The sequence below is a fragment of the Eubalaena glacialis genome, chromosome 7 (genome assembly GCF_028564815.1).
Source record: "Eubalaena glacialis isolate mEubGla1 chromosome 7, mEubGla1.1.hap2.+ XY, whole genome shotgun sequence".
NCBI lineage: Eukaryota > Metazoa > Chordata > Mammalia > Artiodactyla > Balaenidae > Eubalaena > Eubalaena glacialis.
Window position 1 is genome coordinate 94,648,482 of NC_083722.1, and position 27,487 is coordinate 94,675,968.

The 27,487-nt window shown below is 39.0% G+C and overlaps 1 protein-coding gene across 1 annotated transcript in view; it reads right to left on the bottom strand.

Moving 5' to 3' along the window:
• Positions 1-26,110, bottom strand: part of RYBP (RING1 and YY1 binding protein) — a 70,140-nt gene extending 44,030 nt beyond the window's left edge. Inside the window, exons 1-2 of the mRNA XM_061197154.1 lie at positions 26,007-26,110; positions 25,119-25,244 (exon numbers count right to left, since the gene is read on the bottom strand). Of these exons, the coding sequence (XP_061053137.1) occupies positions 25,119-25,244; positions 26,007-26,038 (158 nt within the window). The 5' untranslated portion in view covers positions 26,039-26,110. The remainder of the gene's footprint in view (positions 1-25,118; positions 25,245-26,006) is intronic.
• Positions 26,111-27,487: the final 1,377 nt, after the last annotated feature.

The following is a 27,487-nucleotide window of genomic DNA, read 5'->3' on the forward strand; positions in this document are numbered from 1 at the left end:
AGAGACTCAATCCATACCATGCTCCATAGGTAAGAATTAACTCAAAATGGATCACACACCTAATTGTAAAACCTCAAACGTATTATAAAGCTGCCAATAAAACATAAAAGAAAATCTTTACGATCCCAGTTTAAGCAAAGATTCTTTGGATAAAACATAAAAAGCATAAGCCATAAAAGAAAAAAATGGATATACTGGGTTTCATAAAAATTAAAAATGTCTGCTCTTTGAAAGACATTATTTTTTCCCCTTTTATTGAGAAATAATTCACATATATCACTGTGTAAGTTTAAGGTGTACAGCATGATGGTTTAATTTACATATATTGTGAAATGAGTACCAAAATAGGTTTAGTTCACATCCACCATATAGATACAGTAAAAAGATGAGAACTCTTAAGATCTACCCTCTTAACTTTCCTATAGAATAGAGTCCCCCTTTATCCACGGTTTCACTTTCCACAGTCTCAGTCACCCGTGGCCTGAAAATATTACGTGGAAAATTCCAGAAATAAACAATTTATAAGTTTTAAATTGTGGGCCCTTCTGAGTAATGTGATGAAATCTCGTGCTGCCCACTCCATCCCACCCAGCATGTTAATCTCCCCTTTGTCCAGTATATCTCACCCGTGAGTCACTTAGTAGCTGTCCTGGTTGTCTGATCGAATATCAAAGTAGTCCAGCGCCTACGTTCAAGTTAAGTCTTATTTTACTTAGTAACAAGCCCACAGCACAAGAGTAGTGATGCTGGCAATTTGAATCTGTCAAAGAGAAGCCATAAAGTGCTTCCTTTAAGTAAACAAGTGAAAGTTCTTAACTTAATAAGAAAAAAAAAATTGTCTGCTGAGGTTGCTAAGATCTAGGGCAAGAATGCATCATCTATCCATCAAAGTGTGAAAAGGGGTGGGGGGGAGAGAATCTATGCTAGTTTTGCTGTCACACCTCAAACTACACAAGTTATGGCCACCATGCATGCTAAGACAGGATGAAAAAGGCATTCAATATATACAATAAGGTATTCTGAGTGAGTGTGTGAGAGACACCACATTCAGGTACTTTTACTATAGTATATTGTTGTAATTGTTCTGTTTTATTATTGTTGTTGTTAATCTCTTACTGTGCCTAATCTATAAATTAAGCTTTATCATGGGTATGTATGTATAGAAAAAAACATGGTGTACATATAGGGTTCAGTACTATCCACAGTTTTAGGAATCCCTTGGGGGGTCTTGGAAAGTATCTCCCATGGATAAGGGGGGACTACCGTGTATCATGCAGCAGTGGTAACTAAGGTCATAATGTTGTACACTACATCCCTAGTACTTACTTCTCTTGTAACTGGAAGTTTGTACATTTTAACCATCTCATTCCAATTCTCCCTCCCTGCTGAAGGACACTATTAGGAAAATATAAAGGCCACAGACTAGGAAAAAACATTTGCAAGACACATATCTGATAAAGAACTGCTATCCAGGATACATGAAAAACTCTAAAAGCTAAATAACAAAGAAACAAAACATTTTAAAATGGGCAAAAAAACCCTAAACTCATTTCACCAAAGATATATGGGTGAGTTACATAAGCAAATGAAAAGAGGCTTATCATTATTCATTAGGGAAATGAAGATAAAAACTACAATGTGGTACCACTACAACCTACTACACAAAACAGCAACTGGCAATACCAAGTACTGCGAAGGATAAGGATGCACAGAAATGGAATTCCTACACTGCTAACGTGAATGCCAAGTGGTACTTTTAGGATGAGGAAATATTCTTTTCCTTGTTTGTAATTAAAAGACCAAGTTCAGACCTAATACATGAAAAGGTTAGATACTACTATATACAAATACCTCAATAAATCAGATTTTTAAAAAATTCTCATATATTTTCTTAAGTATTTTCTCTAAAATATTTTATCATTTCAGTTTTCCATTCAAAAACTCTTTCCATCATGTCCTTCTAGATTGCCTTCTGAGAGCGCCATATAACCAGCTTCATCAAACCTCAACTCTGCAAGACAAGATGACTGGCTGTTCCACATCACTAGACAGTATGTTTCTAATGCATAGAAATGTACAACCAATCAGATAAGCTTCAAAAAGACATGTAAAGCATTCTACCTCTGTCAAAGTATTCCAGCTGCTCCACAATTATCTATAAAGAAAGTCATCAAGACGAATAATCAATATGAAAGGATTCTAAAAACAAAGGACATCTTACAAAGGGAAAGGAAGTGCTATGGATGTGATACAGATGGCAACTTAAAAAAACACCGATCACTCTTACATACTTCCCACTGGGGGAAATTAGATGGGTTGAAGAACGGAAACATATGTCAAGAGAAAGAAAGTTCACGCCCCGAACCCCCTCATTTCAAATAAGAAGTCTACCTGTCAAGCACACCAAACCACAGACTTCCAAAGACAACATAAATGTTGGAAGTCGAAGATCGTAATAACTGTTTATGGACTATAACACGAATCAATCACCAGCAGACCTGCACTAACAAGAAATGTTAAAGGAAGTCCTTCAGGCAGAAGGAAAATATTACCACATGGAAATCTGGATCTACAGAAAGGAATGAACAGCACCAAAAATATATGTTGGGAAAATATAAAAGATTTCTCATTATATTTTAAAATCTCTTTAAAAGGTAACTTGACAAATTAAAGCAAAAGTTAATTGTGGGAGACTACGACATATGCAGAAGTAAATCTATGACAATAATAGTGTAAAGGGTAGGTACAGGAAAGGGGCTACTACAATAAGGTTCTTATACTATATATAAAGAAGTGTAATATGACTTAAAGGTAAACTAAGTTAAAGATGTATATATACTAAAGCAACAACAACTGAGAAGTAATAGCTGAGAAGGTAAGAAAGGACATACATGAAATAAAAAAACAAAAACAAACAAGCAAATGAACAAAAAAACCTCAAGCCAAAAGAAGAGGGGGAACGAAGAATCCAGAATAGGTGGGAAGGGATTTCCCTGGTGACACAGTGGTTAAGAACCCGCCTGCCAATGCAGGGAGTGTCAATCCCTGGTCCGGGAGGATCCCACATGCCGCAGAGCAACTAAGCCCATGTGCCACAACTACTGAGCCTGCACTCTAGAGCCTGAGAACCACAACTACTGAGCCTGCGTGCTGCAACTACTCAAGCCCGGGCCTAGAGCCCGTGCTCCGCAACAAGAGAAGCCACTGCAATGAAAAGCCTATGTGCCAAAGAAAAGTAGCCCCCACTCGGTGCAACTACAGAAACTCCGCGTGCAGCAATGAAGACCCAACACAGCCAAAAACAAATAATCAAAAAAAAAAATAGGTGGGAAAAATAAAAAACAAATAGTAAGACAGTAGATTTAAAACCAATAATATCAATAATCACATTAAATGTAAATGGTCTTAACACAATTAAAAAGGCAACGTTGTGATATCTGATCAGAAAAACTAAACCCAACTACATACTGCCTGTAAGAAACCCACGTCAAATAAAGATACAAATATGGGAAAGGGTATGCCATGCTAACCCTAGTTGAAAGAAAGCTGGAGTTACTATAATAATATATGACGAAGTAGGTAACAGAGCAAAAAATTACTAGGGATAAATAAGGTCATTTCACAATGACAAAGAGCTCAATTCGTCAAAAAGACATTATTCTAAATGTTTAGACACCCTAATAACAAAATTGAGATAATTAAACCAGAAGTCAAAGAGAAGGATACCTGGAAAATCCTCACACACTTGGAAACTAAGTAACATAATTCTAAATAATGCATCAGTCAAACAAAAAATTAAAGGGAAAAAAAAGTATTTTGGATTGATTGAAAAGGCAAACACATTATCAAATTTTATGGGTTGTAACTAAAATAGTACTTGAGAGGGAAATTTATAGCATCTAATGCCTGTATTTAAAAAAGAAGGCTCTCAAATCAATGACCTCAATTTATACCTTAAAAAACTAGAAAGGTATAATAATAGTAAAGACTAAAACAGAAATCAATGAAATACAAAAGAGAAACAAAGAAAAATCAGTGAAATCAAAACCTCATTGAGGTCAATAAAATCCTGGTAAGCCCAACTAGACACATCAGGAAAAAGGGAGAAAACACAAATTACCAATAAGGAATAAAAGAGGTGACATCTCTACAGATGTTACAGATATTAAAAGGATGATATGGGAATATTATAAGCCACTTTATTTCAGTGAAATGGACAAAGTTCTACATTCCTTGAAAGGCACAAACTGTCAGAGCTTGTGCAAGAAGAAAGAAGTAATCTCAATATTCCTATACCTTTTAAAGAAATATAATTTGTAGTTAAAAACTACCTATAAAGAAGATTCTAGGCCCAGATGGCTTCACTGGTGAATTCTACCAAACATTTAAGGAAGAAATAACATGAATTCCATACAAACTCTTTCAAAAAATTAAAGAGAAGGAACATTTACCAACTCATTCTATGAGACTCACGTTAGCCTAAATGTAAAACCAAACAAATACAAGGTAAGAAAACTACAAACCAATGTCCTTCGTGAACACAGACGCAAATATCCTTAACAAAATAATCCAACATGGATTACTGCCCTGAGAATACATCATGACAAAATGAGATTATCCCAGAAATACAAGGTTGGTTTAAAATTCCAAAAATCAACCAATGTAATTCAGCATTACACATGAAAACCTGTATAACTGTTTTAATAAATCCAGGGGGAAGCTATATTTGACAAAGGCCAACATCTATTCCCCAATAAAAACTCTCAGCAAACCAGAACAGAAACTTCCTCAACCTACCAAAAGAAAATCCAACTAATACCATACCTAATGGTAAAAGATTGAATGCTTTACTTCCTTAAAAATCAGGAACAATACAAGAATTTTCACTCTTACAACTTCTATTCAACATTGTACTGGACAACTGACCAGTGCAATAGGCAAGTTAGAAAAAACAAACAACAAAAATCAAGGCATCCAAATTGGAAAAGTAAAACTCTTAATTCATAGACAAGACCATCGATGAAAAAAACTACAGAACCTGAAAAAAAAAAAAACCCCTGTATTTTTATAAACTAGCTACAAACAACCAGAAATTGAAAATTTTAAAGTACCAACATTCACAAAGCATCAAAAATGTGATAAATTTGATAAAAAATATGCAAGACTTACACACTGAAAACCACAAAACACTGTTCAGAGAACATTTAAGTAAATGGATAGCTACACCATGTTCAAGGATTGGAATATGGAATCTAATGTTAAGATGTCCATTTTTTCCAAGTTCATCTATAGATTCAACGAATCCAAACAACAATCCCAGCAGGCTTTTTTGTAGAAATTGACAAGCTGATTCTAAAATTTATATGATAATGCAAAGGACCTAGAATAACAAAAATTACTTTGAAAGTAAAGTTAAAAGTCTTATCAGTCTGCCTCTGTATCCAAGGGCTCCACATTCACAGATGCAACCAAGCAAAAATATTTGGGGGAAAAAAATTCCAAAAAAGCGAAACGTGAACTTACCATATGTCGTCAACTATTTACATAGCATTTACATTGTGTTAAATAGTAAAACTACTATAGAAATGATTTAAAGTACACAAGAGAATGTACATAGGTTACACGCAAACACACCATATTATACAGGGGACTTGCGCTACTATGGATTTTGGTATCAAAAGGGGGTCCTACAACCAATCCCCATGGATAATGAGGATCTGCTGTATGCCCTGATTCCAAGACATTATAAAGCTATACTAATTAAGACAGTAGTAAAGAAAGACAAATATATCAATGGAACAAAATAGAGTGACAAATATACAGTCCATTGACTTTCATCAAAGATGCCAATGCAATTCAATGAGGAAAGAATAATCTTTTCAATAAATGGTGCTAGAACAACTGGATAGCCATATACGTAAAACAAACCAAAAAAACCCAACTTACTTCACCCTTACAAAATTTGTATATAAATGTTAACCCAAAATAGACTAAAGACCTAAATGTAGGCATTATAACTATAAAACTTCTGGAAGATGATCTGAGAAAATCTTAGTGATGTCTGGCAAAGATTTCTTAAATGACACAAAAAATTATAAAAGAAAAAAGAAATTAAAATTCATCAAAATTAGTATATCTGCTCTTCAATACACTTTCAAAACATATATCTGAATCTAGAAGAACTCTCACAATTCATAAGTCAAGCAACCATATTTTAAAATGGAGGAAAGATATAAAAAAGATAATAAGAAGAAAATACACAGATGGCAACTAAGCACATGAAAACACGCTCAACATCATTAGTTATCAGGGAAACACAAATTAAAACCACAATGAGATACCATCAGAAGCCCTCTTAACATTAAAAAGACTGACCACATCAAGGTTGGCAAGATGTGGAGCAACTAGAACTCTCATACACTGCTTTGGAAATTTAAAATAATATAACCACTTTGAAATAAAAGTCTGGCAGTTTATTAAACACACCCACTGATTCTACTCCTAGGTATGTACTCCAGAGAAGTGAAAGTATACATCTACACCAAGACTTGTTCAGGAAAAGTACAAAGCAGCTTTTTGTTTGTAAGAGCCAGAAAATGGAAACTCAAAGGTCCATCAACAGATGAAAGAATAAACAAATAGCAGAATACGCATGCAATGGAATATTACTCAGCAATCAGAAGTAATAAACATGGACGAATCTCAAAATAAGCATGCTGATTGAAAGAAAACAGACCCAAAGAAGTGCATACTGTATGATTACATTTGTGTAAAATTCAAGAAAATGCAAGCTAATCTATAGTGGCAGAAAGCAGATTAGTGGTTGCCTGGAGACAGAAAGGAGCGAAAGCAATTACGAAGGGGCAAGAGGAAATTTTTAGGAGTGATAGATATGATCATTATCTTCTTTGTGGTGGTTTCCCAGTTTACTCTTTAAATGTGAAGTTTTTTATATGCCGATTATACCTTAATAAAACCGAGAAAGAAACACAGATGACAAGATGTTGTGCTTTTTTTTCCTGACTGCAGTATAATACTTCTTGGTTTCTCTTAAATAATACAAAGGATTAAGTAACACAGAGTTAATACAGAAATTATACATTAGTGTACAAAATTTATACAGGTTTTACTGTTTATCATCTTTTAAAATCAGGAGATAAAAAATCTAGCTGTTTAGTACTATTTGACAACACATTGTAGAAATGCTACAAATAGATCCTCTTGTAGAGCAGAGTTATTTTCTTGCTAGCTTCTAAGTATTTTCAAAATACTCTATCTTCATTCCTAGTAATTTTAACTGGCAATAGAGCCTGACATTTTAGCTGTAAATTTAGTATCAATACCATCATTACCATTACACACACACACACACACAAAACACACCCTATAAATTATAACATGCATCTCTTCAGAAACAATCTGCACTGCCAGAGTTTCACCAAGGCATAAAGTGGTTTTCCTGATGACTGGAAGAGATCACAAATCTAGCTTGTTTACAACTTCGTGTCGTGTATTTGGGGTGGCTATGCTATTTCTCACATTCCCTACAGTAGAGTAATCCTACTCTTCTTATCGCCACACCAGTATCTGATCCAAACAATTTCATGTCCAGCACAAGAAAAGATATGAAAGGAACGAAACACAGCCAGGCTGAATTTACTGAATGGTCAGTTATCTAGTTAGCTCTTCCCTGCTTCACGTCACCTAAAACTTCTCATGGGGCTGGACACGGAGAGTTGGGACTTCTTTCCCTACTTTTGAATCCATGAGTCTTGAAAAGCCAGAGGTAAGCAAAGAAAAGTATATATCAATTTCCACTTGCCAGAAGCCTCGTGTGGTCTAATTCCAGTGTCTGCTGTTTGGTGTTTTGTTTGGCGATTTTTCTTGGGGGGTGGGGGGCGGGGAAATGATAAAAAGGTTGAAGCTAAAATGAATTTGGGGGTTAGATGAGGAAATTCTAAATCATATAAGACAACTGAAACTGGCTCTAATGCTCTGCATTCATCGCTCTTTGCTTTATCTCATAAAGCAGAAGCAGGGGAGACCAACTAAACTGGTTTCTCTGATTCTAAATACAGCCAATGGAAAGAATTAAAAATGTGTTCATTCACAGGTAATAAAATGTATTCCACAAATATTTGCTAAACTGAAAGTCAAACTGTATCCTCAAGAACAGAACTATAGAAAAAGTCTGATTTATCTGCACACTACAAATATTCTGACCCTAAAGAACAATCAGTAAGTCCAAAAGCCTATTCTTTAAAGGAAAATATAAAGAACACAAGAAGACCACATACTATACCTTACTTTCTACAATCCGGATAGGTTTACTCAATTACATAAAGGTAAAAGAGTTTTAAAATGAAATTCACAGTAGCAGACACCACCATAAAGTCAAAGTTAGAAGTTAGCTCTGACCTATCGAAACTCTCATTCATTAGCAGGAGGGTTAGAAAAGTTAAAATGACACAAAAATATCCAAAATATATATGTCATTATGTCAGACTTTGAAAGGTTTTCCACTTGACCACACTGCCTATTACTAAGAAGCTGGAGAATAAAAACTACTGTAAATTTGAATTTTACTTTGCAGACATTTGAACAAGAGTTACAAAAATTTCTAAAGCAGTATTTCATACAAAACTATAGAGCCTGGATAAAGGAAAGGGGAATAGGAAAAGATAATCAGGACCTGTTTACTCGACAAAATCACTGAACTGGAAATAAAACAAACTTCCAGTGACAGGAAAACAAAACTAAAAAGGACACTTTAAAGATTCTATTGGTCACTGAGAAAAACAAAGCAATATCCTTATACCACTTTTCTGTGAGCATGTTACGAACAAAATTAATTCTGAAAATACACCTCTCAAAACCACAAGAGGATCACAATGACTCGTCAAGTTAGCATAAATTGATTAAGTATTAGGATTAACTCTAATACTAAGTTTAGCAAAAGTTTCCCAATCTACTGATCAGCCTGGTTGCTGTGTACTACATTTATTCAATTTTGTAAAGACATTTCCTGCTTGTAAATATTCTTTAAAACTAGGTATTGGCTTTACAGAAGTTTCTACATTAACATCTATTTAGAAACCTTAGTCTCTATTTTCACTGATAATTTGTTTATTCTCAAAATTCACACTCCAGTTATTAAGTGCTTATTAATAGCTAATAGTTTTATTTAAAATGCAACAAATTCACTTTTTTACCAAAACATCCCAATTCATCAGGGAAAATATCTTCGCACATGAAATTCATTATTAGATCAAAGATTTCTGAAAATACTAACAATTCAGAGGCTTTGTTTATAAAACAGTACCAGCTGAAAGGGAACGATCTGGGACTTCACTCCTGAAAAATAATAGGTAAAATTCCAACATGTCTAAATTATTAAACAATTCAAAAAATTCTCTAGCCCATCTCTTGAACGTCCTTTTGCTAAGAGAATTACAATCATTCTGAGTCCTATGTAGCTGCCAAATTTCTAAGAAAAATAAAGACTTCACGATCTTGCCAATTTTAATCCACCTTTTCCTCCTTAAGCCATACTCTTGAGTCTAGTAGACCCTCTAGTCACCGTTTTACAAACCTTTAAAGATAGCTCTGTTTCTAAAACCTTAAGCCAGCAAGCAGAATGGAATTTAAGAGGAGGTCATTCTTTAGGAGTTCTCCTGAGAAGGATCACCTTTTTAAAAGATACTGCTTCAGAAGAATTCTATTTTGCAATCAATTGTCATCTCAGCTGTGAGCAGAAAAGCAGGTATCAACTTGAAAGGGAGATAATCAAGGGACCTATCTAAACAGTAACAACAGAACAGTAACAACAGACTATGCAAAGAGTAATGTAAAATTAGAAACTAAAGAGAGGAAGTAAACTAGGGTTAGCAGTATTTCCAAGTCATTTACCAAGGTGTTCTTTTTTTAAATGGACATACCCACTTGCAGAGAGGGTTAACCAATATACAGCACAATTATTTTAAAAAGGAAACAGGATTTTTAAAAGAGAGATCAGGAGAATGGATTACACTCTAAAGGGTACCATGAAGAATACAACAGCAGCAGCACAGAAGACCCTGCCTCTGAAGACATAACAGTATGTCACTGTGCCTGCCCATGAGGGCTTCAAATGTAAACTTGGGGCAACAAACGCAAACAAGAAGTTTCGGTACAAAAAAGATGCTATGCTATGCTAGAGATGCATACAAAGTTCTTCAATGATCACAGAAAAAAAGAATGAAGAAGGGGTTCCCAAAAGAGCTGACATGAGCTACGTCTACAAGCAGAAGGTGGCATTTCCTAGGCAACAGTAAGAGGTAAGAATATAGTTCCCTGTGCTATACAGTAGGACCTTGTTGTTCATCCATTCTAGTCTTTCTTTTAATTAAACGATATAATAAAGACCAAGTAAGCATACCCCTAGGGCTGCAGTACACCTGTCTGTACTTAAAAAAAAAACCATTCATCTTCCACACCAGGTGTTCTGTCTGGAAGCCCTTATCTTAAAGATCCTTAAGATGCAAGAGGGAAGAGATATGGGAACATATGTATATGTATAACTGATTCACTTTGTTATAAAGCAGAAGCTAGCACACCATTGTAAAGCAATTATACTTCAATAAAGATGTTTAAAAAAAAAAAAAAAGATCCTTAATAGGAGATTAAATGAATCTAGTGTTTTGGTCAGTCTGCAATGAGCTTAATTTATTTGGGAAAATCAGGGACAAGGATTTATTAACCCATAAATGAAAAATTTAAAAAGATTAACTATAACTTAAATAGGAAACTATTTAGTTACACATAAAGTTGACAATGCCAAAAAGCTTTAACAAATAAAGTTTTCCTATTTGAGATTCTGAAATGTGTATCTACTGATGTATCTTGGGGGTGGAGGGTAAGACATTACAAATACATTATTTTCTATATATTTTAAGACAAGTTATTTGGCATCATGATACTCAAGAGTCATTATATTAAAAGCTAACAAAATTGACATAAATCACAGTACTTCAAAACTGGAGGAAACATAATCTCGTTCTGTGAATTTCAGGGAATTTCAAGTGTTAACTGCAACCCACAGTTTTACATTCCAACCTAGCACACAAATCTGTACATATATATTTTACAATATTATTTAAAATATATATATAATTGTAGTAGCGGACATTGTGTATAGCGAAACTTTTAAGAAATCCTAGGCATTAAGATTGCCCCTGCCAAAATAGTAGAAATCTTTGAAACATGTTAACATCAAACTTCATCCCCAAAGTCAATCAGGATGGCTACATTCCACAAACCTCACAACTCTTCAACAAAGAAAAAAAAAAAAAACCAAAGCAGAATTTCATGTTGTAAGAATCACCAAGATCAGAAATGATGAGTCTTTCGTAGGAGTTCTGATGGGTTCTTCGTGTAAGATTTACAGCCCTGAACTATATAAGGGTAAAGGCTACACAGACAGGAAGAGAGACACTGTCAGGCAAATCATGCTGAGCCAAAGTAAAACTATCCGAAAAGGCAGAGGGAAAACCAAGGGGCAAAGAACATTCCACCTACCTCCCCCTGTCATCACTCGGTCCTGAGCACCAAAACATAACTTCCCTTCTTATAAATATGCTTCAACGATGCACACCAAAAGTACTTGTGTCAAGATGACTTGATAGTTTACTGTCACACATTCTGTCCCAGGGTACCCAGCAACAAATTGGATGTCCTGTGACTTCCTCAATTTTCTTAATTGAAGAAGAAACCAGAAAAAAGGTCAGCAATGCATACACTGAAAGGAGAATCTACATATTAGAACACAAAGAATGAATACCTGATGATATATGCTGCACCTGACTCTACCCAGGAGATGACTGCCTTCCACTGCACCACCGCACTGGGAGAGTCAATCATTCACAAACTGCCTCTCACCACTGACTTTTAATTGGTGGCATGCAATGTTCTTTCAAAGAATTCTTTAATTTTCTGAGTAAGTCAAGCAATGAACAGCACTTCAGACAAATAGCACTTCAAATAATCTGTTTTTAAGGCAGTCAGCATATATAGCATATTCTTAGCCCATTTTTATGGGTATATTTAACCAAGAAACAGAATGATAAACACTCAACTTTATAAAGGGAAACATCACAACAAGCAAAATACACCACCTAATCTACACAGGCTTGTATTAACTTTTTACATCACAGGTGACCTGATTAGGCTAATAATAATGACGGAATAATTCTGAATCAAAAGAATACAGTTCAAACACTTTCGTACCATATTAATTTGTCCATTTAATTATAGTCATTTTTCTATTTCTTCTATTCTACTAACTGGGTAGGAAATCAAATAAGTTACTTCACTTTTCTGAGCCTCAGCTTCTTCAACTGTGAAAGCTAGAATAACAACTACCTCTCAGGATTGCTCTGAGTACTGCACTGGGAAAACAAGACAAAAAACTGGTATGCAAAATGTAAAGTATTATGCAAATACACTGTATTTGAGGATATCATCTTACGACTTACAGTATAAATGTTCAAGTGCCTCATGCAATATTTTGCACATAAGTGCTCAAATATTTGTCCATTCATTCAGTCATAACTTTAAAGTTAGGCCCCAAAACTTTAACTCTGGAAAACAAAGGTTATCTCATATACTCCTTACATATTTATTCACTAGTAATATTATTAAGAAATCAGTTGTGCCTTTAGAATGATTAGTCGTTCAATCAATACACAATCTATTGGAATAATAACATTACCATCAGTTATATATTGTTTACAGTATGTATTCTGTGCCAGGTCCTGTGCCAGCTATGCTATATACATTCACTCATTTAATCCTTAGAATACTCCTACAGAGAAGTTATTATCCAAAACTGAAAAACTAAAGCACAAGTTAAAGTAACATATCCAAGGTTACAAGGTTAGCAAATGACAGAGCTGGTGTTACTCAAACTTAGGTTTGACAACCAAAGCCCTGACTTTCAACTACTACTGCTACTACTCTCCAATATGGGAGCCATGAGGCACCTGTGGCTATTGAGCATTTGCAGCGTGGCTAGTCTGAATTGACTCATGCTGTAACTGTGAAATGCACGCCGTATTTTGAACACCTAATATGAAAAAAGAATGTAAACTATCTCACTGCAATTTAATATTGATTACAAGTTGAAATGACAGTGATTTGGATATAATGGATTAAATAAAATATATTCTAAAAATAACTTCACCTGCTTTTTACTTTCTTACTGTCGCTAGTAGAAAGTTTAAAATTACATGTGGCTTATAATGCATATACTTCTCCTGGGCAACACTGATTTAGAATATTATACAGGATTTTGTAAATCAAAGAGCACAAAACATTTTTTTTTTCTTAAATGTTTTAATATTTTTTTCATTAATATTTATTGGAGTATAGTTGCTTTTCAATGTTTTGTTAGTTCCTGCTGTACAGCAAAGTTAATGAGCTATACATATACACATATATCCCCCCCCTTTTTTGATTTCTTTCCCATTTAGGTCACCACAGAGCACCGAGTAGAGATCCCTGTGCTATACAGTAGGTTCTAATTAGTTATCTATTTTATACATAGTAGTGTATATATGTCAATCCCAATCTCCCAATTCATCCCACCCCCATTTCCCCCTTGGTATCCATACATTTGTTCTCTACATCACTGTCTCTAGTTCTGCTTTGCAAATAAGTTCATCTGTATTATTTTTCTGGATTCCACATATAAGCGATATTATACAAGAGCACAAAACAATTTTAAATTTACAAACACATTTTAGAGTATACAGATATGTTCCAATATTAACAGCTGTTTTAATACTAAGTTAGTGTAACCAATATAAACAAAACTTTAAATTCCCTAATCTAAAATTTGATTGTGCTTATTTAAATTTCAATATTCTAGAATTAGATTTTTAAAAATTTCCTATTATGAAAACTGGTTTTTCCAACTGCAAAACTGATACCAACTCATCCACACTACAGAAATCACAGGAAAGCACAAATACAAAAAAACCCCATCATCCCACCAAGCAGAATTAGTATTTTGATCAGTCATTACTTCTAGGTATGTATATTAGATGAAATGGTATGAAATATTATTTCAAGTGGGATTATATTGTTTATCATTTTATAACTTGCATTCTTTTAATATATTAAGAGCATTTTCTTATATTACATATTATTTCTAAATGTGTTCTTAAATTTTTATTTGGAAATAATTATAGATTCACAGGAAGTGGCAAAAATAGTACAAGGCTCCAAATAACCCTTACCCAATTTCCCCAAAATTGCATCTTCTTGATTATAGTACAGTATCAAAACCAGGAAATTTACATTGGTATACTGTATGTAAACAGTTCTATGCCATCTAATCACACGTGTAGATAGATGAAACCATCACTACAATCAAGATTCAGATCTGTTCCATCACCACAAAGACCTCCCTCTTGCTACCCCTTTCCAGTCACACGCATCTCCCTCCTTTTCCCACCATCCCTGACCCCTGACAGCCACTAATCTGTTCTCTGTAATTTTGTCATTTCAGGAATGTTAATGGCATCCTACAATAGGTGACCTTTAGAGATTGACTTTTTTCCCTCAGCATAAGGGCCCTTTGAGATCCATGCCAGTTGTATGCATTGATAGTTTCTTCCTTTTTAATTGCTGAGTAGCAGTCCATGGTATGGATGTACCATTCACATACTGAAGGACATTTTTGTTTCCAGTTTCAGGCTATTGCAAGTAAAGCTGCCATGGATACTTGTGAACAGATTTTGTGTGAATGTCAGTTTTCATTTACCTGGAATAAATGCCCAGGAGTGAAATTCCTAGGTCATATGGTAAGTTTTATAAAAAACTGCCCGAACTATTTTCCAGAGTAGTTGTACCATTCTACATTCCCACCACCACTTGATAGAGATCTCAAACCATTTTTAAGAGATGCAAAATATTTATGGCTATTCGACAGTTTCTAACAATTCCTTGTTGATTCCTATGTAGGTAATTTCATTTTTTGTTAAAATAACGATGCAATTAATATACATACACAGAATTTTCACATGCAGATCACACAAATTCCTGTAAATTAAATTGTTGGGGAACAGGATACAAATATTTTAAAGGCATTTGCTACCAACTGCTGTGATGGCCTTTGGAAAATTTAAATCAACTTACACACCACCCACCCAAGGGTCTGTGAAAATGCCCACTTCCTAGCCTCACTAAAAACTTTTTTTTAATCTTTAATTTTTTACTTGCAAAAAATGTTACCTTGTTTTGTATTTATTCGAATAATGGGAAGGTTGTATACATTTCCCACACTTCCTAACTTAATTTGCAGTTCTTTCATAAATTACCTGTTCATGTTCTTTGCCAACATTTTACTGGAATGTTGGTTCACTGATTTTAAGACCTGGTTCTGTCTCTCTAACTTATGTTGCAAAAATATAGGTTTTTAAAATAAACATCTGAAATTCAAGCCAAGTGTTAGTAATGCAAGGTAACTGCTGATTCTAGGATGTAAAAATTAAACTAGTTTAGTTGATATGGTCCCCCAATTTATCAACTCCTATACTTCACACAACGTATTTATTAATTAAGGAATCACCTCTAATGCCATCTCTGGATTAAAAACATGGTTCCTAGAACGTTGATCACTTACTTCTCTTAAGCTCACTTCAAAATACCAAGACATAACTTTTCCATAACAGACATCAAAAACGATCTTCAGCTTCATGAGGAAGCGTGGCTGGCTTCTCTTTAAAGGAGAATTTAAGGTCATCTAAACCAGTCTTCAAAGTGTGCTCCCCACACCAGCAGCATCAACATCACCCTGGACTTGAACTTGTAAGAAATGCAAATTCTCAGGATACCCCAGACCTACTTAGTCAAAACCTCATAGCCTACATATGAAATCTGATCTGTTGTTAGAAAACAGTCACCAGGTTTGTTTTCTCCCTCTGAGAAACCACCATGCACTTCTGTGTTTTAAGACCCAATAAGCTGATGAAACTGACATCCTATATCACCCTTAATTTCTTGTCCCTCCCAAAGGCTATCAAAGTTTCCTCTTCAATTGTATTGCTTATGATCTGAAATTATAGAGAAAATGTTTTGAACAAGTTTTAAGATGTTTCTTTTACATCCCCCCTTCCTAGTTTCTTTTCCCAGTCAAATGATAATTTAAATAGATTTTCTAAATTGACAAAGAGAGGAAAGGAGAGGAGGAATAAAGATCTAATCATATTTAAAAATAAAAATTTCATCTGTTTACCTTGTGATTTCAACTACAGATGGTCCCTGACTTATGATGGCTTTTTCAACTTTACAATAGGGCAAAAGTGATACACAGTCAGTAGAAACCGCACTTCAAATTTTGATCTTTCCCTGGGCTAGAGATATGTGGTACAATACTCTCTGGTGATGCTGGGCAGAGGCGGGGGCCGCAGCTCCCAGTCAGCCACGTGATCAGCAGGGCAAACAACCGATGTACTTACAACCATTCTGTACCCAGACAACCAATCTGTTTTTCACTTTCAGTACAGTATCAATACATTATATGAAATATTCAGCACTTTGTTAAAAATAGGCTTTGTGGGCTTCCCTGGTGGCGCAGTGGTTAAGAGTCCGCCTGCCAATGCAGGGGACACGGGTTCGAGCCCTGGTCCGGGAAGATCCCACATGCCGTGGAGCAACTAAGCCCGTGTGCCACAACTACTGAGCCTGCGCTCTAGTGCCCACGAGCCACAACTACTGAAGCCCGTGTGCCTGGGGCCTGCGCTCTGCAGCGGTGGAGGCCAGCACAATGAGAAGCCCGCGCGCCACAACTAGAGAAAGCCTGAGCGCAGCAACGAAGACCCAATGCAGCCAAAAATAAATTTAGAAAATTAAAAAAAAAAAAAAAGGTTTGTGTTAGGTGATTTTGCCCAAATATAGGGTACTGTAAATGTTCAGCACGTTTAAGGTAGGCTAGGCTAAGCTGTGATGTTTGGCAAGTTAGGTGTACGTATTAAATGCATTTTAGACTTACGGTATTTTCAACTTATGACAACTTATTACAGGTTATCTGGATGCAACCCCATTTAAAGTCAAGAAAAATCTGTACTTATGATTTCTGAGTAACACGAGAGTTTATCTGCAATGCCTTTACTGAGAATTCATCTTTGGCACCACAGTCTGTGTCAATCACTGCACAGAAGTGAAAAAATAGCCACATAAATTAATGAGTCAAGACTTAACAGCAGTAATTAATCCAAATAACAGTAATGTATACCGCGTACAAGGTACAACTATCAAGTTATGGGTATGTTAACACAACAGAACTTAACACAATGAACAGCGTAGCAAAACATTTCCAAGAACACCCAAAATGTTCCGTAGCCATTTTAAAACTCCCTTTAGGTGCCAGCTTACAAGCGCACCCACCTAGTTCCTTATCACACCTCAAAACTGGTTTTCCACAACGTGACTGATCCTCTGCTTTATTAGCACACTTTTCGACATGACTTTCGGCAGCTTAAATCACCAAATGGGCAACAAAAAAAGGAAAAGAATCATCACAGTTATTGTTATTTAGTTAAGTGTGCTAAAGCTCTGAAGCCCAAAACCACTCCAGGAAGTACTTTAAATGCATGGCCCAAGGTCTCCAAGGTTGTAAAGTCTGTGTTTAATTTCTAGAACATGTTTAGAAAACAAAATCAGAAAAATGACAACACTACTTCTTAAGGACATACTTTATAAAGACAAATTTCCTGTAATCCAATAACTTTACAGACAAGACACAAGCCCCAAAGTGCAAGAATATGTATCAGAACTCTTAACTGCAACAGTTTTAAAGGCGACTCCAAACTTCCAGTCTTCATCTACTCTACATACATTGAGTGAAGCCCTACCAAGTGCCTGGCACTGTAACAGACACAGGAAAAGATATGAAAAGAAAGGTCGTGCCCTCAAAAAAAAGGTGAAAACATAACAAAGGTGATCAAACAAAAATACAGTTCAAATGTTATGAAGAGGTATACATGATTGTAGGGCGTTGGAAAACGCTTCCAGAGACATGTATAAAGACAAGTAAGAGTCAGCCAGGCTACAAGGAAGGAGGGGCATTTTAGAAGAAATCCAGAGGAAAAGAATGTGTGAAAGTATGGAAATGAGACATCATGGTCCATGCTAGGAAAACACCAAGCAGTTCGGTATGAAACACACACATGCTGTGTGTGGAGGGCAGATGGGGTGGTGGCAGGCTGCTTCCAGAAATTCTAAAGAAACAGTAGAGGACCAAATCAGGAGCCCCTTGTGATGCTCAGGATTTGGACTTTACCCTAAAAGCAATGAGAACCAGAAGATAATTTAAGCTGTCCAAATGGAGAGGCCCAAGAACCAGTCGGATCTGTTTGTCACGTGTATGTGTACATGGGGGTGGTGACAGGTGGTTAATAAATAGTATCTGGGAATAACCAGCCTGTGAACAGAAGTGGAAAGGTATGGGTGACATCTAAGGAGAGCGAACAGTTAAAAAGGAGGTAGGAGGAGGCAAAGAACTAACTAACTTGTATCAACCTGCACAACAAACCCTACATCCAAGAACGAAAAAGGCCTAGTTCAAACCTCAGATTCAGTGAGGCCTTCCCCAACATACCCCATATACTGTCTCTACCTCCTCTAAAAAGCACTTAGGGTCTCTACCAGGTACCCATTCACTCCATGCCTACCACTGCATTCACACCACTGGCTATCTTTTTATGGTCTTATCTTTTTCAACAAGTTTGTTAGGTTCCTTGTTTATTCAACCAGTGCCTTGAAATATAAATGACCGATGAACAATATTACTCATGAGAGCCAGAAGTTTACTCCATTTGCATACTCCAGAAAGTTCCACACACCAGGTTTTATTCCTTTCACCTAATGATGTGTGGATTTCATGCTGCTGCTGGGAGGAGATGGCTGTGTTCAACTGTGCAGGTAATGAACAGAAGGTGCAGAGAGATCCCGTCTCTCGAATGTGTTAGGGGTCTGTATGTAGAGTTGAGCTCTAAGATATTCTTAGGATAAAACAGCAGTGGTTGACTACACAAGAACCACACACAACATGGATATTCACAAACATAACAATGAGTGAAAAAAGCCAGACCCGGAAGTGTACATACTGTATGACTCCACTTAAATAAAGTTCAAAAGCAAGCAGAACTCATCTCCAGTGTCAGAAGTTAGGATAGGGGTGGGGTAGGGGGAAGTGACTGCAGAGTGAACAAGGGGCTTCTGGGATCCTGGTAATGTTCTGTTTCTTAATCTGGGTACTGGTTACACAGGTATGCTCACTTTGTGAAAGTTCATCAAGCCTTACAATTATGATTTGTGCACTTCTCTGTATGTATGCTACAGTTCAAAAAGTTTACTTAAAAATAAACAGGCAAAAAGAAAAAAAAAGAAAAAAAAAGAAAAAACAGGAGGAGAGATAGTGATAGGAAGTATAAAGGAAGATGTCACAAAGAGAAAAGGCCCTGGCGATGGGACAAGAGGGCAAATGAGAACCACAATGATTGTAAAATGTTTTACTTCAAGTTGTAAAGGAGACTTTTGGAGACCGACTATTCCCTAAAGTACTAAGGAACCGAATTAGTGCTGATAACTATTTTCGTGAACTACAGCCACTTGGAATTTCTTCAGTATCTACGGAAGCACACGATAAATACATGATGCATGAAAAAATAATACATACTGAATCCATTCAAAACCTCCCATCCTAGTAACAGCTGACCCTTGAACAACATGGGTTTGAACTGCGCAGGTCCACGTATACACTAATTTTTTTCAATAAACACATACTACAGTACTATACAGTCCGTGGTTGGTTGAATCCACAGATGCAGAACTGCAGATACGGAGACCAACTATGGGACTTGAGCAGCCGGGGAAATCCGTGGCAGGTCCTGGAACGAATGCCCCTCAGATACCAAAGGACAAGTGTTACGTGGATATTCAACTATGCACAGGGGGGTAGGCATCAGCGCCCCTCACCTTCCAGTTGTTCAAGGGTCAACTGCCAACAGGATATACTGGCACGTTAGCTGGCCAGACTTTAGTCTACGATGAGTAGCTAAAAGTTGAGGAGCCTATGCAGAAAGGCTCGAACTCTAAACTGTCCCCCACCAAATGAGCTAACTGGCACAGGTAAACCTCCAGAAATAACTATCCCCTTGCTCCAAAAGAAAGCAGCTTTAGTGTTTCCTAAAAAGGCAAATGTGTATCTCGACACTGTCTACAAAGCAGTCGCTCTGCCCAGTTCTCACCACTCTGTAGTTCCCTATTCTGCTCTAATTTCTTTGGAGCACTGGTCTCTAGCTGAAATGATCTTATTCTTCTGTTCACTTGTTTATTTTCTTGTCCTCGCCATAGTACTTTAAGCTCCACGGGAACAAAGATCTCATCTGTCTGTACACCACTGTACACCCAAAGCCCAGATGTCTGTGTGCTCAATAAAAACTTGTCAACTACCCAGGTAATTTACTTTAAGGTCACCAAGTATACATAAGATCAAGTCAGTACTAATAAATCAGTTAAGTCCAGTGTAATAGCAAACACAAAATAAATTATCACTCCGTTTCTGGGTAAGAGTGATCTCTAAACCTGTACCTGCTTTTGTATCAGCTTCGAGGCCAAAAGGTTTGACAAGGTTTGATGATTTGGAGGACCGGTAATTTTTCTATGTATTTTATGGAGAAATTTTACAAAAGACAAACACTACAATAAAGCCAATGTGGCCTAAGGAGCAGAACCACTGTGGCGAATGACCCAGAACCGCGGGGAAGGGCCCGGCTCCTCTCTAGGTCAGGCACCCCTCTGCTTTCTGGGAGGCTTCCTATCCGAAAAGTACCACAGGATGATGCTCTTCTGAAGCTTCCAGCAAAGATCAAAACTGTCACGTTTCACTAAATATGTGTGTTTTCCCCTAAAACTTCTAAAGTACTTCATGACTAGTCAAGAGACTTTCAACTGTCAGGGTATCTGAATTTAAGAGGAGAAAAAGTCCAAAGTTACAACTGCAAAGAATCAGGGAGTTCCTGGACAAGGAAAATATTTTACACACAAACAACTGAGTACTACCAACTTCCCATTCAATATCCTTAGTACCAGAGTTTTGTTTTTTTTTTAAAGCCACACAATCTTATTACACATCTAAAGCAAATTCCTCACTTTTACTTGTCTGTAAAAACTCTAAATACAGTACATTTTTCAGGGGAATAGTATTCAGTGCAGCACTATTATCAAAGAACCACTAATCAAGAAGAATTGCAGCAATATTTTAGTAATTTTAATTTTACATTAGAAATCATTGCATTCAGAGAAATAACAAAACCAAAAGTAAAATATATTTCATTTATCACCATGTCTAGTAAGTTACTCTGCCCAATACTCAAAAACTTCAACTTAGCAGAACAACGGTTAGGTAAATTTGTGAGTTTGTGGTTTTGTTGGTTTTCTTCCTTTTAAAAGCTGATATCCTCTTTCATGAGACAGGCAAAGTGGGCTGGGAGATACTACTTTGGCTATCACCTAGGGAAGGGGTAGTGTTTCTTTCCCACTCACCACCACCTTCCACAGACACTCCTTTATTTACTACCTTGAAAGGCTCAGAGTACATCAGCATGGTGGGGAGGCGAACTTCTCAGCTGCAGGTGCCTCCTCCACGCTCTAGTGTTAAAGACTTAGTAAAAGTGTATCACAGAAGAGGCATGAGGAAGCCATTCAATGTGATAGAAATGTACTAAAACTGGTTTGTGGTGATGGCTGTACAACTTTTTAAAATTACCAAAAATCACTGAATTGTACACTTATTCAGTTGGTGCATCATATGGTATATAAATTATGTCTTGATAAAGCTATTAAAAAAAAAAACAGCAGGGTAGAGAGTGGAACAGTATAGGTGGAAAAAGGAGTGTATTTAAGAACTAAACAGACCCAAAACAAAATTGGTAATACATCCAAAATAAAGCTCTCCACTGCCCCCTGAACCTCCAAGTAGCCTATTAAGTGTTGTCTCCTTCTTCCCTTAACACGTTCCTTTCGAACTTCTGACCCTCTGCTCTAAGCTGCTACAAAAAGAAGAAAAGACCTTCTGAATCACTTTCATGACTCCACCCACAAAATTAAATTTATCTGGTACACATGGCAATAATAGTGAAAGATGGCAGCTAACTCTGTAGAAGTCAATTCTTATCCAGAAGAATTGAGGGGAGGGGGAATTCTTCTAATTGATGCCCAAGCCAGACTGCTCAGACCTCCCCGTAGCACGTTATTTATACCTCTCTTAGAGCCTTTATAACTTGGATTACGGCCATTCCTATACATGTCTTACCAACCTTTCAACACCCGCCTCCCGTCCCCAATGTCTTGAGCAGACTCTTTCACACCCTAGTAATTTAATAAATGTTTTTTGGATGAGTGGCAATATTTTCCTAATGAAACTGAGGATATCAATTCTATTCTCAATGAGTAAATACAGCTCTACGTCCTAGTGGACTATCACTAATTCAAAGCTGACTTCCTTGCTTGATTGGCAGACAGATGATGGCAACGACAGTGACAAGAATGATGAACAAACTCCAGAATTACCACTGGCTACCCAACCAGCGAGGCTGTTATAATACAAAACATCAGCTCAGAGCAATAACACCCAATTTCTATGCCAGTCAACAGGTTAGAAGTCCTTTTATTACTTAAAAATTATTCTAAAAATCACTAATTTTTGCCTATTACCCAGCATCCAAAACCCAACAAGTTTTCTACTGCCATCAATACCAAGTCTGATTAAAACTATACAAGGCAACAAACGTCAAATCTTTGTTGTATCAAGAAAATTACACACACAAAAAAAAGGCCCAGGAAAAAAAAAGCAGTAGTAACTAGTGTCACAGAAAAATTAACCAACAGTTAATACACTGGACAACACAGGAGGAAAACCTGTGAAATTCACCCTTCCACATGAAACCCATTCACAGCATAAGAAAGCCAAATGTTATTTGCCTTTTGATCAATGACTTCTAGAACAAAATCTTTTATAAAGACTTCGAGATCTAACACACAAAAATATTGACAATAACCAAGATGAAATTAAGTTATGTAAAAGTATCATGAGTTGGTAAGAATTTAAATCCTCAGATCTCTAAAATCTGTGTTCAAATCCTACACAACCACAGACCTAAAAAAGTCACAGACTTTTAAAGATAGTAGGTGAGTATCCTGTTCCTGAAACATTTTCATTATTAGTAATTTAATATATTTGTTAAAAAAACAATTCCAATGTTGTCATCTGTGACTCTGAAAAAATTTTCAACATCTATATTGTTTTTAAAATCAAAACCTTCCACGTGCTTCCAAAGAGCTGATGAGTCAGATTTTTTTTATATGTGTAGAAACTGAAATGCACTTTATTATGAGATAATTATTCCCAGCAATACACTGGATGTAAACTTTTGAATCTGCTTTAAGTTTCTCTTCACCAGTAAAGTTCTCAAGTTCTTAGGAGTTTCCTAGTCATTTACTTTAACATCATCTACGGTAACACTCAAAGCAAAACCACAATAAAGAGGTTTGGCCTCTGAGGGATTCTACATATAAAAAAACATTACTCAAATAAAATACAATCACTATTGCTTTAAATAACAAATACATTTCTAAACTTTCATGCCATTTGATGGAATTCCTTGTTTTAGATAGCAAAACAAAATCTACTAAGCTCCCAATGAGTGTTGCTTATTTTAACTAAATCTGCTCTATGATAATACAAAATATTGATATGAATTTACTTTAAAAAGTACCTATGGGGGGGGAAGTACCTATGGGGAAATAGTTTTAGTTCTGGAATATTTTTATTCAAAAGTCTCAGTATTTAGAGTTAGTGGAATTCACAGAACTGTTCCACCAGTAATTGGACAAAGTTGCCCAATATCCTATTTATTCCCAGGTATACATAAAGCAATGAAACCCTAACAGGACACATTCATTTAGTCAAAGAACAATAACCAGTTAGAACTGTGCAGTGCTACTACACGGTCATGTTGGAATGCCACCAATTCAGAAACAAGTACCTGATGAAATGAGACTTTTGGCAATCAACTTTAAAGATCCCCAAGGAACTCACTCATTCTGTCTTGCTTTCTCTCTCTCTCTCACACACACACAAACACACACACACACGAACACACACAGCCCCCCCCAATGTCTGCCCATTAAATGACATAAAGAATAGTTTTTAACTTCAAACTCTAATCACTGAAACAAATTCCAGTTACAAGTTAAAAGATGACAGAAGACTACAAAATCAGCTTCCACATTTCATTCAAGTATATCTAAACGTTAAATCTGGAGTAGTTCAACTCGTTTTGATACCACACAGTTAACCACCTTCACTAAAATGAGGAATTCCTTCAACATTCTTTTCATTTTCATAAAGCTTTAAACACAAACTTCAGTATAATCACACTATTCATTCTACATTTTGCAAAAATCGTCCTCCATCACCATTCCTCATAAGCTAATCAGAAACACACACACACACACACACTGACAATTCAGTCTTCCAAAAAATGCACTTTATCAAACCCCAGCATTTATCTTCAAGTGCAAGGAAAACAAAAAAAAGACATTTGCAGTTCAAGACAGGAAAAGCACAACCACCGCGTTACTGTACAACCACCACCAAATTTCTCAGGGAAGAGAAGAATAATTCAGGACAGGCAAATTAAAAACATTCTGCACATGGCAAAAATAAAAGGTCCAATGTCCTACAATCCATAGCAAAGCTTCCTCTCTTTTGGAGCGAATACCAATAAGCCAATGGATACAAGTGTCAAATAAACCCAGCGTCTGTTTGAAACAAGACGAAACCTGGAAAAATTCCCTCCCATAAATCAGTGAACATGAGGCTTTGCACCCAACATGAAATATACACAACCCAAACCGACATCATCCCCCCCACCGCACCCCGCACGTACAGAAAAAGCCGTAATCAACAAGTTGGAAAGAAGGCAGAAAGTAGAGCTCACAACCCTCTCCCCCGACCTTAAAAAAAAAAAAAAAAAGTCCTATAACAAAAGGTAACACAGATCTTCAAGTACCTGGTGGAGGTGCCTTTCCTCACATCGCAGATGCTGCATTTAAAGGCTTCGGCGCTGTTTCTGAAGGTGCAGACGCTACAATCCCAAAAGCCTTCGTCTGCAGCAGGTTTTGCTTGTCTTTTTGGCCTTCAGAGGAGAGAGGAGTGAGGAGTGGGGGAAAGGGGAGGGAAGAGTCAGGGAGCAGGAAAAAGGGGGAGAGACAGCAAAACACAGGCGCTGGTGAGCCGTCGTAATTTCGCAGGAATCCGGCGCTGGAAACTTCGCCCTGGCGACCACCCACCCACCCTTTTCGGGGCCGAGAGGAGGAACCGGGGGAGGGAACGGGGCGCCCCCACCGGCACCATGCAGCCTCCGGGCCCGGGCCGTGCTGCCTCGCACAGTAGGCGGCGGCGGCGCCCCGGGAAGGGCCGCGGCGGGCGCAGGAAGCGGGCGGACTTGTGGACTTGAGCGTGGGGCTGGGGGGGCCGGGAGGGGAGCCGCGGGCCGGATCTGGAGGGGGCGCGCAGGGGCAGCCCGAGGCCGGCGGCGGGGAGTGGGCCGGCTCCTTCCCTCTCCCCTCCCATGCTCGCGTCCTCCCTCCCTCCCCACCTGGTTAAATCTCCCTTTGTCTGGGAGGAGTGGCGGCGGCGGCGGCGGCGGCGGCGGCGGAGGGCGGCTGAGGAGGAGCCGCCATGGCTGCGGCGCGCACGGCCGCCGGCCCCGAGCGGGAGCGACACCGCCTCCCGCCGCCGCCGCCACCGCCCGCCGCCGCCGCCTCCCCCCGCCCCCGGATCTCCATCTTAGCAGCGCCTCCCCCCGCCCCGGGTGGCTCCGGGGCCTAGTCGTCGCCGGCCCCCGCCCGCCCCCAGCCCTCCCTCCCCTTCCGCCCCCTCGGCTCGGAGCAGGTACCTGGTCGGGCTCTTCTTGTCGCCCATGGTCATGGATGGGCTGTACCCCCGCCCCCCCCAAAGCCGAAACCGGCGCTGCTCGGAGGAGAAACGCCGTCCGGGGAGTCGTCGCGGACCGGCCCCCCTCCCTCCCCCGCGCCCGCCCTCAGCCGCTGGGGCTCGAGCTCCGGCCGCCGCCGACGCCGCCGCTGCCAGTCTCCGGACGAGACTAGTCCCCACCAGCGCCGCCTCCGCCGAGTGACTGACGAGGGGCGGGGCCGGGCGCCGCGCGTCACGCGCCGGGCGACCAATGGGAAGGCGGCGGCCGGCGCCGCGAGGGCCGGGGCGGGGCGCGGGGGAGGGCGGGGCGTGGCGGACGTGGGCCGGGCCGTCGGTGTGCGTGCCCGGGAGTGTGTGCGCGCTGGGGGCGCGCGTGCCTGCCGGTGGCCCCGCGGCCCGGCGCGGTGGAGCGTGCGAGGCCGGCGGGGCGCACGTGGCCGCGCCTGGGTGCCGGGTCTGGGCTTCGGGCCTCGCGCGGCCGACCCGTGGGACTGTCGCCGGGCCCCGGGCCCCGAAGCCGCCCCGGGGAAGTAGTTGGGCGCAGTTTGCGCGCGCCGCTGGGGCTTGCAACAGTCGCGACGCTCGCAACACCTCGAGGCTTGTGGTGCCCCGGGAGCCGGCAGGGCCTCTTTTGGCCCGGGTTCCCCCGCGCCCTTCTGCTCCTCTGCCACGCGGAGCTTTGTATCTGCCTCTCGTGAAGTCCCTGTTTCCAGCCGATACACCGCCCCGAAGCCCCTTCCCAGGCCCCTGACGCCGGAGGGAACTGTGCGGAAAGGGTGTGGCACAACTGAATGTCCCCCAAGGCCCGACACTCAGCTCCTGCTTGAACCCCCCAGAGCCTAAATAGGGCGTTTCCCTAGGGAAGCTGCTGTTCAGATCCGGGCAGCCGCATGCCAACAGTTTAAGCCTTATGTCTCAGCGCCTTCATCTCCTAAATGAGGCTAATAATCATCCTCCTTAGGTTCTTTGGAAAATTCAGAGACGTAATGCACGAAAAGCAGGCAGGTCAGTGCCTGACACTTAGGAAGGACCAACACAAAGTAGTGGGTTGAGAACTATTATAACTGAGCCTGGGTTGTGCACCATTTCCCCTGCTTTAGAAGCTTCTTAAAGGCGGGGAACAAGTAGTACCCTTTACTTTCTGCCCTGCTCCAAGGACGCTTGCCAAATTGACTTGAACGTGACTCAGGCCCCTCTGGCCTTAGGCAATAGGGAATCGTGGTAGGGGGAAAACCACAGATGATAAGATAAAAGGCTTGGCTGGGCTGAAGCCCTGGGTGGGGTAGGGACAGGTTCAAGGGATAATGCTATAAGTTGGGGGGGGGGGGGATAGGGGTGTGGAGGGAAGATAAGATGGGCCCTCAGCTTCCACTGAGACAGCCCCCCTCCCCCCAGTTTATATGCAAACACAAAGTGGGTTGATGTCAAGACTGCCCCATAAAA